The sequence below is a fragment of the Lichenostomus cassidix genome, chromosome 5 (assembly GCF_008360975.1).
Source record: "Lichenostomus cassidix isolate B80296 chromosome 5, HeHo_3.0, whole genome shotgun sequence".
In the NCBI taxonomy this organism is placed as follows: domain Eukaryota; kingdom Metazoa; phylum Chordata; class Aves; order Passeriformes; family Meliphagidae; genus Lichenostomus; species Lichenostomus cassidix.
The window spans coordinates 10,482,569-10,494,171 of NC_139486.1; the positions used below are offsets into that span (position 1 = coordinate 10,482,569).

At 40.4% G+C, this 11,603-nt stretch overlaps 1 protein-coding gene and 1 non-coding gene across 27 annotated transcripts in view; one reads left to right on the forward strand and one right to left on the reverse strand.

Moving 5' to 3' along the window:
• Nucleotides 1–132: 132 nt before the first annotated feature.
• Nucleotides 133–11,603, forward strand: part of MOK (MOK protein kinase) — a 33,382-nt gene continuing 21,911 nt past the window's right edge. For 13 of the 26 annotated variants that reach the window (XR_014852435.1, XR_014852432.1, XR_014852434.1 and 10 more), the window contains exons 1-2: nucleotides 133–2,011; nucleotides 10,048–10,118. Coding sequence is in view for 6 of the 26 variants with exons in the window: in XM_085061344.1 (XP_084917470.1) it covers nucleotides 1,641–2,011; nucleotides 10,048–10,118 (442 nt within the window). In the remaining 20 variants the exon portion in view is untranslated. The other 13 variants (XR_014852440.1, XR_014852431.1, XM_085061343.1 and 10 more) reach the window with 11 other exon arrangements.
• On the reverse strand, nucleotides 384–457 carry TRNAI-AAU (transfer RNA isoleucine (anticodon AAU)). Its single transcript has one exon. It is a non-coding gene; the product is annotated as a tRNA-Ile (tRNA).

Consider the following 11,603-nt stretch of genomic DNA (forward strand, 5'->3'; position numbering starts at 1 on the left):
TGTACGAGATGCGGTCTCCTCCAGCGTGACCCGTTCTGTGGATCTGTGCTCCGCCACTCGCTCCCACCGGGCGCGGGAGCGCGGAGGGCAACCCGCACGGCAGAAAGCGCGTCCGAAGGGCTCACTCGAGCAGAAACAGAAATCCGCGCTCTGCCGGGGCCGGCCGGGCTCCAGCAGCCGCAGGAGCGCGATGGAGCTCGGTCAGTGCTGCAGCCGCCCTGGGTACTCGAGCGCCGCACACACATACCCTGCCCCGCGGCCATGCCCTTTACCGAGGTCACACCCCATCTCAGCGGAACGGCGTGCGGGTGGTTGGAAACGCTGAGACAAATTGGAGGGACGAAAAAAAGAGGGAGGGGCGGGGGGAAAAATTTGAGACCGTATGGCCCGTACGGGGATCGAACCCGCGACCTTGGCGTTATTAGCACCACGCTCTAACCAACTGAGCTAACCGGCCACCTGACGACAACGCCTGCCTTTGGGATACATAAAGACAGGCCCAAGCTACTGTCCCCGCACTGTAGCCACAATACTGAAGGCGACAGACAGGGCGAGTAACTTCCTCGTCCCCGGGAGGGCCAGAGCCGGGCCCGCGCATGTGGAACTCCTCAGCAAAACCGAAAAGCAAACCTAAAAGAAAACTGCCCTGCCTATAGAGAGATGCAGTGCCTGATAGTGAACAACGGTAACGCGGGATTGGGGGCAACTTCGCCTCTAAGTCAACAGGCTAATAATTCTTGAAGTTTACTAGAATATGATTCCCGTTTCACTTAATTAAATGATTTGATCATTCTTTAAAAGCATTTACTCTTCTGTTTAATGTACTACTAGGATCTTAGTTTGCACGGACAAACGATTCACCTTTTCCTAGTATTTTGATTTTTACTACATACGCTGCGTACAACTTTTCTGCTCACCTTTAAGCCTACGTTAAAGCACAGCATGTCCGTTTAGCAAGAGGCAAACACCGGAGGGGACACGGAGGGGACGACACAGCTCTGCAAAATGCAGGCTTTTGGAGACAGCTCGGTGAGAACACAGCCCCTGGTCTCTCGCCAGGCTCCCCTCCTCGCCGGGCTGGCGGCACGGCTGCTTTCCCCATCGCGCAGTGGCGCGCAGGATCCGCCAGGGATCAGCCCTTCACCGGGGATGAATCTGAGCTCGCCGGGCGCTGCTCCGGCCACGGGACACTGACAGCAGCCAGGGCCCGCTGCTGGATTTGAGGAGCACTCATCCCTTGTCCCGAAGGCTCCCCTCCTTAACTCCTCACTCACGGGTGGCACAACCCCCTTTGCCATCCCCGGGCAGTCGGGACCGTGGTGTCGGGCTTGTTAGCGGCTGCGCAGCGCCAATTCACACCGGAGAAGAGGTATTTCTGGTTTTTATTCTAGTTTGCGCAACGTAGGGAGCTGGGTGGTAACCCACAGAAGTCTAGCTCAGTGATCATAAACATTTACACTTGCTATACATTTTAACAAACGAAGGCATCGGCATTCCTTGGTTACCAACTGCATAACTTTTCTATTAATTTCTATTCAAAACACTATTTGCTAGTTGCACCTCTCTTTTCATGGCAATTCCTCCGCAGGCGCAGTTCTTCCTTCTATTTGAGTCGGGGGTCGGTTTCGGGTCGGTGGCCAATGGCTTGCGATCTCGCACTGCCGAAATTACGTTTACCCCGGTTACTGCTCCATTCTCCTGACTTCAGTCCTGCTGGCTCTCGTCCAGACAGCCCGTTCACCTTGGGCCTGTCCTCCCTTTTCCTTGAAACAAGAGATTATCCAAAATTGCCACATCCCCAATTTTCGCGCACCTGGCGGGCGAGGGCGGGGCGATGTGCCCCGTGCGCAGTGCGCATGCGCCTTCCCTGCCGGGCCGCGGCGCGGGGCTGGCGCGTGCGCGGTAACCGGGGCGACTGGAACACAACATGGCGGCCTGAGGGGAGCGGGGCCGGGCGGGCCCTGCGGCTCCTCCGCCCGCCCGGCACCTGCGGGACGGCGCGGGATGCACAGTAAGGGGGAGCGGGGGAGGGCCGCGGGCCCTTCCTGAGGGGTGGTGCGGGCCCGGAGCCTCCAGGGAGGCTGGCGGTCGCCGAGGGGGCCGTGGTCCCGGGCGGTGGCCGCGCTGAGGGGCCCTAGGTGCCTCTGCAGCCCCTGGAAACGCTGTCCCTGCAGCCCGCGGACAGCTCCTGGGGCTCGCATGCCAACGCTGCTCTCCGCGTTCCGCTTCTCCCCAACACGGTGTGAATAGGTGTTTTTCCCATCACCCTGGCTGCTGGGCTCTGCAAGTGCTTTCTGGGGAATTGCTAAATTCTCCTTGTTCGGCACGCCTTTCCTTCCATTGCTTAGCATCTCCACATCATCCCGTGTCACACCCTGCACATCTGGCGCGGCTCTGAGGGCAATAATTACGTGCCATGGCCTTGTAATTGACTGAAATTCAACTTCTTGCTGCTTTCCTAATTTATTTGTTTATTTCTCTCTTCCCACGTATTAATGTTATAGTTAAACATCATGGCTTTTTCTTCCTCAGTGTCTTGGCATCTTTGTAACGAAGTGTCTGCTTTAGTTTTTTACAATACCGTCTTTTGACTAATGTAGTTCTGTCTTTGCTGTCATTTTGTATTGGACTCTTTAATTCTAAAAGATTATTTCTTTTCTGTGCCTTCTAGTTACAGTGATCGGGTGTTGTCTTTGATTTCCATCACTTGCCCATAAATTATATTTAAATCGTTCCCTTTTTCCTGGGTTCTGTAGCCTCTTGCACATGAAACTCTAGTTCTGTAGGATGATCCATGGCCATTTTTTGGGGCGCTAGATGAGTCCATATTGCTCCAACTTGTTCTTCCCAACCTTTATCTCCGTTTCCACTAACGATTCTAAGCTTTAACGTCTGTGTGTGCTGAAACAGGGGGGAGGGAAGGAGAGGTTAGATAACATCTGTTGTTACAGATGCATGAAAGAACTGCTACCCAGTGATCCGGTTTCTTTTATTCTTCAAAGTTCTATGCAAATGTAATTGAAACGCTTCCTTTAATTTATCCTCGAAGCTTTCGGTCTTAAAATGCTCATAAAAATTTCTTTCAGTCTTCATCTTTGAGTACAACAAATTCAGGTAATCTAACTGGTAGTAAGTTTTGTTTTGTAGCTGTACTAATTTTCATAGCTTAAAGTTGCCAGGCTCTGACCTGGCTTTTGTTGTTCAGTGTGTGTTTGAAGTCTGTTGTTTTGGTGGGGTCTTTTTGTTGCCTGGTTGCTCTCAGGATGTTATCACATCATGATCAGGATGGTGCTGAAGTGGATTTTTAAGAATCTCCAGATTCTCCAAGATTTAAGAATATTGGCTTGTGAATGCCAAATCAGACTTTGTTAGTACATATGAAGTCTAAATTTTATTTCTTCTTATTTTATATAAACTTGTATGCTCTTATTCTTACAATGCCTGATTTTCTTTCAGCTGCTGATTAAACAGTAACTAATTTGTCATGTGATCATTCTCATTTTGTCCCTAGGAGAAAACCTGTCTTATTTTAGTAACTTGTTTTTTTCAGTGTTTACACGTTGACTTTATTAATCAAAGAGACGTTTCAAACAATGCAATTGTCATTCCTGATTCGGCTCTTTATTCAGTCAGTTGAAGTTATTCAGGCCTTTGCTTCATTCTTTTCACAGGATGGATCTCAAAAGTGCCAGGTTAAAGCCTCAGTTGTTTGTTATATGGGGTGTTTATTTTGTCTACAGAGCACTCTGTTGTAAAAGAATTACAACAACAAGCTTTACATGCTTACATGGAAAAGATCTTCAGTGCTGTAAGAATCTTTTAAAGTCTGTAAAGGATTAACTCTTTGTGCAGTACTGTAGCTCTGCAACTTAAAATTTAAACAACTCAAATTGTTTTGAGCCCTCCACTGTCATCTGGGCTTCTCTTGTATGAGTAAAATACATTTATAGAAGAAAATTTATAAACATAACCAAATAGTATAAACATATACTATCTGACTTCTTTATATACTTGAAGTTATTTTCAATAAATTTGTACAATAATGCTTTCCTTGTGTTTCTCTGCCCAAGTACATTGGTTCATTAGCAGCTATGGCTGCTATGCCATAGATATTAAGATCTTATTTTCAGATCATATGATTTGATTTTTTTTTTTAATGCCAAAGACTCAATTACTTGCATTTAAGAAAAAAAAACAAGAAAACAAAAAAACACAGGATGGCCATTTATTAGAATAAAAGAGTAAACCAATAAATAAGTAACCTTTTTTGTGTCTGTCTTGGGTATATTTTGGCCCTGAGGCTGGCTCTGACATTTTAAGAATATATAGCCAGTGTGTTTCTGGCTGGTTGGAGGGTATCAGTATCAATTGCTACCAAAAAATCCATTTATGCTGAATTCTGTGAGAGTAGTATTTAAGTAGTCTGAATTTACAATCTTCATCTTATATTAAGCAATTTAGATAGGAAATGAGTACTTAAGGTGGGGATAGAGAACATGGTGATTTTTGCTGACAAGACATGTTATTTCCTCAGTCTCATTAGTGAAGGCTGAGGATCAGCTTGCCTGAAGTACTAACTGACCAGTTACCAAACAACAGCCAAAGCCATAAAACATCCCATGGTCTCCTCCCCTTTTTGGAGTCTCTGTTAGAGATTGCCTTCTATACCCACAATGACTTTCAAATTCAGTTTCTGCTTTTAAAATAGATCTATATGTAAGTTATCTATACTGAGTGCATTAGATGGTATGGTTGATTTTAAATTACTCTGCTATTTCCAATTTTTCAAATTTAGATGGCCTAATTAGTTAGTTTGTGATGCAGCATGATGGATAGTGATCAGAAAACAGAAGCAGGAGATGATAAAAATGAAAAGAGCAACTGAAAATTCTCAGGTGAGTTCTGTACTGTATTGCAGAAAGAGGGGTTTCCAGGGGAAGGTTTCTTCTAATTAAAATAAAAGCATTTGGCTCACGAGGAAAGAAAACACTTTTTTGTTGTTCGGTTTTTGTTTTTTTTAACATGAGCAAGTGTGAAAGCTGGGGAGTTGCAAAGAGAACAAGACAACACAAATTGAGTGTTAGTTGGAAGACAGCATTAGAGTGTCCCTGCCTAAGTAACTTTTCCCTCTGCAAAATTTCTTGGCAGGCTTTCTCCACTGTAAGGTTGTGTTTATACTTGTAAATTAAACATATCTGGAAATCTTGGACACAAAGAGCAACTGGCATGAACTGGCCCCCATCTCTGCTAGTAAATTCTCTTATCTTCCAAAACAAGGCAGTAGGACAGAAACTGCTCAAGAACTGACCTTAGAAGGAGTCCTCACACCAGGCAGGGAAGGTGCCTTGGAAAGTGCTGATTGTCACAGGCCAAATCCTTTCCAGGGACTGTTGTCACAGTAACTAATAACAGGCAGCTTCACTAAATTTACTGCTATCAACATAGCTTGAGACTCCCACAGTTATTCTGACACCCATACAGGGCTAAATGTGATACAAGAGGTTTTTTTTTCTGCCCTGCCTCCCTCAAAATGACTGGGTTTGCATCTTTCTTGAGTAATATGACCATGCCAAAAGCAACAGTAGCATAAAGCTAACCAGAATTGGATTTTGCTCAGGTGAAGTTACTGAAAAAATTATCAAGGATAGAATCTGTAGGTGCTAAAAATAAAAGGAAATAGGAGGATGCAGTGGGTGAAGGGAACTAGGCAATGGGATTGGTAAGGAACAGTTAATCACAAAGCTGAAGGAGAATAAAGGAGGAAAGAAAAAAGTCAATTCTGATGGAAATTAGAAGATCTGAAAATTAATATAAATAAAACTTTTTTGATAACCCTTACCTGCTTAATCTCTTAAAGTTCTGCAGAATTAGAATTGACTAATTTTTCACATCCTTGTATTTGAAGCACTTCATTGTCAAAGCCAAACACTACTTTTGGCCCAGTGCAAATCTCATATCTGAATTTAATATGGGAATAAAGCTTTAAAATCAGAAGCTGCTTTGCTTTAAAAAAAAAAACCAAAACCAAACAACAGAAAACATCAACAAAAACCAAAACCCCAACAAATAACCCCCATGTTGGAACCATGATTCCATTATACACTTGCTTTCCAAGAGAATTTTATGTTTTCAGTATATTGTAAATAAAGGGAGTTTTTCTTGTTTTGTTTTTGTGAAATAAGCAAAGAATAAATTCAAACATAAGTTGATAATGTGCTGCACCAGAAAAAAGGTAGGGAGGGCTGTGTGAAGAGGCATCATGTCTGAGAAAGGAGGTGGTAGTTTATTGTCTAGGAATGACTGTAGTCTACTTTCTGAAATATATAATTTTGTAATCTGGGCAGCAAACTTCATGTGCTGTTTCTCATTTTATTTTTTCTCAAATAACTTACATGTTGACCAAAAAAAACCCTTTTTTGGAAAGTTTTCCGTTAGTCAGCATTTAACAAGTCAAGTAAGCATTGATAAAACAGTCTTTGAAACAGTGTATTTTTGTTTCTAAAATACTGGTTGTTAAGATAGGAGAAGGAACATTTTCTGATGTTCTGGAGAAACTGAGTCTTAGGGAGGGAAAATATGTAAGTCAACACATGAAGCAACATTTTTAAAGGTATGCATAAATAATCATAGAAATTCTACAGAAAACTTTGTTTAAATTCGGGGAATTTAAAATTAAGGAGGGAATACAAAATTAAGCCTAAGTGAAGCTTTTTAAATACACATGAATTAAAAAGGTTTGCATGTGGTACAGAAAGAGAACTCTGCCTTCCTGTTTGGCACTGGGGGGTTATTTCCTTGAGTACTCTAATTGATGTCACCCACTATATTAAATGGTGCCTGGCCACTGGGTCAAGGGAGAAACAAGATGAATGAGGAAAAAATAGTTGCCTTGCCAAATGCACTGAATATACTTGTGCTGGTTTTCTTTTAGCTGTAAATAATAATTTGGGGAGGAAATGTGTCGGTCTTCTCCTTGGGTAATACTTTCTTCAGTCTCACTTTAAATACTGTTTTAATGCAGGTTAAAATCAGTGTATTTATCCTTAGTCGATGTATAGCATTAGCTCTCCTTCATATATGCAATTATATTTAATTACATCCATCAGCCAGATGTTATCATCCATCAGCCAGATGTGACCTATTGTCACAAAATAGGTGCTTTTTATCAGTTAGGAAAATAGAGGAGAGGGCTGTGTGTAAGTAGATATAGACTTGACATTGTACTCCAAGTATGTAAGTGCCAACCTGTGCCTCTTGGGTTACTGATTTTGTATTCTCAATTAAATATATTAAGTTCTAATGAAATCACTGGGAATGATTCATTTGTATATACAAAGTGAAATGGGACATTTTGCTTGTAGGTGAGATTTAAAAATGTAACTGAGCTTCAAAGATTATATAAGTTCAAAAAACCCCTCAAATATCTTCAAGTAATGTGGCTTCTGATTCTGTTATATTTTTAGAGATCTATTGGTCCATTTATACATTACCTACAACTGACAGAATTGTCCATTTTATGATCAAAAGAGCATTTAAACTATTTGCTTAACTGTATCAAGGGCAGATGTATACAACTCAGCAGTAGGGCACAACAAGCAGACTCCCATCTTTTCATCTAAAACATCTTTTAGGCCTTTAACCCTTTGATGAATTGACTGACAAATTCTTTTGATGAACTCTTTTAACAACAGATAAAATTATTTTAAACAGAACCTGCCCATATAAGGTATTTTTTCTCATTTCAAAGTGGAAAGTGTTGTTTTGGTGTTTAGCTGTAAGTCTGATGGGGAAAAGACGTATGTCCTGCTCTGGTCCATTCAATAGTGTGCAAAGCTCTTTGTTTCCTGCTTCCTCCCCAGAGTTTCTGTAGCATGGTTGTTTTGTTTATTAAAGCCTAGGAGGGTAATGAAATAATATACACAATAATTGAATAGTGTCTATTTTTCATGTAAGAGGTTACCATCAAAACTTAATTTTAAATGTTAAATTTGGCAATGCATCACACTGAGCAATGTTTGGAATGTTTGCTACAGTAGTGCAGAGTAAACAGTATCATACATTCTCTTATGCAACACAAAATTCCTGCTGGGTAGCTCCTTGGCATGGTAGCTGGTGTCTGGAGCACAACACATTACTACTTTTCTTCTTGGGGTAAGCCCAGCTACTCCAAGCTACAAGAAGGAATAAAGCCATTTACTAATTACTGATTTGCTCAATAAAGAAACAGCAAACAATTTATCAGGCTCTGCATTTGAAAGTTCAGTGACAGACTAAAGTGGAGTAAATTCTGACAGCCTCATGGCAGGGAACAAAGTAAACTATAATCCAGTACCTGACTGCAAGTCATTCTTCTTTTTAATTCAACTTTAGTGTAGAACAAGAGAATAATCTGAGATAAATACAAGTACTAAGGAGGCTGAGTCCACATCCTACTATCTTTAGGTTTACATAAAGTTGTTTTGTGTGCATGGCACATTGATTTCTTTCTACCTTATTCCTGTATTTGAACAATATCCAGTAACTTTTGGGTCTAGAGACAATCCTGTAGACTCTTAACCAGCTTTTTATTTCAACAAAAGGAAAAAGCCAACACATTTCTCAAAATCTGAAGTCTACATGCCTGCCTTTGTTAAGAAAGTCTGACGTAGCTACTGCTTTCTGTGGCTCTGTACCAACAGACAAAAAATATTTGGACTCAGTATTAAAATTACAAACTAAATATATGTTAAGCATAGTTAAATTTCATCTCGTAGTATGTAATACTTGCTGGTGATTTCAACCCATGTCCCATGTCCAGGTAGTGCTTTAACTGTACATCACGGTTCAGGATTTTGGTTGGGCACACTCAGAGCTTATCTGCTGAAATAGTCTCTGGTACTTCAGGATCTTGGCTTGACTTAACCAGTTTGAACTAGGGATCAAGGCAAACTATTTGGCAGTATCATTTCGTAGACAACTTTACAGACACCCCGGTGCAAGTAGTAGAAGTTTAGGTCTCAGAATTAGGCAGTACTGAGCCATGCTTTTGGAAAGAGGTGTCAGTGATAAAGTTGGGTTCTTTGTACTCATTAAACACTTCAGTGTCTTCTGGGGACGTTCCGTCTCAGAAAGTGATCACGTTTTATGACAGCATTTACTCCATTACTGCATGTTACATTTCATCACTGCAACAGCAGACATATCCTTCATTATTCAAATACTTGACACAAAACTTGTTGACTGCTCTGAAATATTTTTTCTTGCCCTTCAGGCTGTCTTATTTCTCTGTTCAAGGCTCGGGTACTACACTGTTATTGACAGGCCCGTTTTCTACAAATCCACGGCAAGCCGCTAATCGTGTCAGCAGCTTGGCTTTCTGGAATTCTCAGCCTCAGCTGCCGTGGTGTTAACTAAGTGTAATCCAGCTGGCCAGGCAGCTTGCCGAGCTCCTGCAGTCTGTCTGCAAGCTGAACTGCAGATTGTACCCTCAACCTTTTACTGGCTGGGTTAACACAACATTGCAGGGGAGATGTACTGTAATGCAATTATCTTACAAGAAAAACTGAACACCTGTAGATGTCTGCCTCTGCAGGGCAGGGAAACGGAAAATAAAATGTCAGATGTATTACATCATGATTATACTTTAAATTGCTGTTGTCAGCAAAACAGTGATTCCAGCCAGATACTCACTTCCATGCAATAGAACACTATTGGAGATCCAAGTAAAAAGTATTTTCATATGGTATAATGGCTTCCCTTTTATTATAAGATTGTATCAGTTAATTTACTAGAAGTTTCTTGATACGGAACAGTGTGATATGCCCAGAAAACATGCCTTCAAAAAGCTTAATGGAGTAAATCAGTGAAGCACTGCAGTGGGCACTTTGGATAGTATAAACTAAAACTGTGATACCTCAGATTTAAGTTTAAAAACTTCTATGAGACAGTATCAATTAAAAATGAAAATGTCCATTTTAATACTAGTTTAAGTACTTTCTTTCTGCATTGTGTACAAATCAATGTGTAAGTTTTATTTCTAGGTTAAAGTCTCCTTATTTGTTTCTGCAGTGATGAAAACGCTGGCTCCCTTTCACTGGTATGTGAATTTATGGCCATGAATATTTATGAGCTGATAAAAGGTATGTAGCATATGCTTAAGAAACACACAAACTCTCCTTGTGTAGATCACAAAATGGAATTAATTATTTTTTCTTGGTTGTTCACTGTTACAGATTATAAAACTCATATGGAATTTTGTGCTGTACTGCTTTACTCTTTAGTTCCTGCCAGTGGAATATACCCAACTGTTTAGGGCATGGGTGCATGCAGGTTTCCCATGAGTCAAGTCAATAGCCATCTATTCTACAGTCAGACAAACTTGACTACAAGAAACAAAATAATTGTTTTATGTAACAAAAAATAAAACTTAAACAGATTCTTTGTTAGGTCAGGCTGCAGTGAGGTAATAAGAAAATTATTCCCATTTGTTTCAAAACTACTGAATCAATGAAGAAGGATTTTCAGATATTATACCTACTAAAAAGCCTTTTACCAACTCTTCTTTATAAAATAACATTGTTCCCTGATCCCCCTCATATATTTAAAAATTCTGGAGCTGTTTGTCAAAGCAGGTCAGAGACCATAAAACTTAAGGAAGAGTTCCTACATAAAAGTTTAGAACAAAAGCTGATTTAAAACCACATCTTACATAAACAGTAAAAGAATTGGATACAGCAAATGAAGGGGCTTACAATTCATAAGTAAAAGAGGATTTTTGTAAATGAATAATTAAGAATTTGTAATGTCTTAACAGTTGGGAGATTAATTTAAATAACTGAACATGCAACTGTCATCCAGTGTAATAGAATAAAGACTTGCTCCTGAACATGACATTGGTGACACTGAGTATTCAGATCTCTAACAAAAGGAGTAACTCTGTTTCTGACCTAGATAAGAATGTGAGATTAAAACTGAGTTGTTTGCTGATTGCTGAAGTAGACATTAGTGTGTATTGGTTTTAATAAGATATTTTGGGTTTGCTATATTAAGCATGGTATTCAGATGGAAATTAGAATAATCATTTCAGTGTGTTCTGGTTTGTTTGGGTTTTTTTTTTAATTTTAAAACACAATTTCTGTCAAAGTTTTCCAGAAGAATATTTTTTCACACCATTTAGTTGTAGTAACCTCCTTTTCTATAGCATGGTGAATCAGTTCAAAATGAAATCTGTGTTCAATAGTAACCTGAAATGCTGCAGCTAGGAATTATCCTAACAATCATCTGGGTTTACCTGAACTTCTGTAAATTGCTTATTCTTTTTTATGGTGTTAATTTCGAGTCTGGACTGTGTTTACCATGATACAGTGCCTTATTTTTAATGTATAAGGTGGCAGCACATGGGGTGGAGCTTGTTAAATCATAGAATATAATAGGAAAGTGAACTGAAGTGGACTGAAAATTAATTTTTAATTTGACAAGGTGTATAGAGATACTTCTGTAATTAGGAGGACAGTTCACTGTAATGCTACTAATGTAGAAAGCTGATACTTTTGTTTTTTTCCATAAAAAACAGATCCATGTTAGATCCATGTTACTTCAATCAAGATAAGGCTATTTGTCTTTAC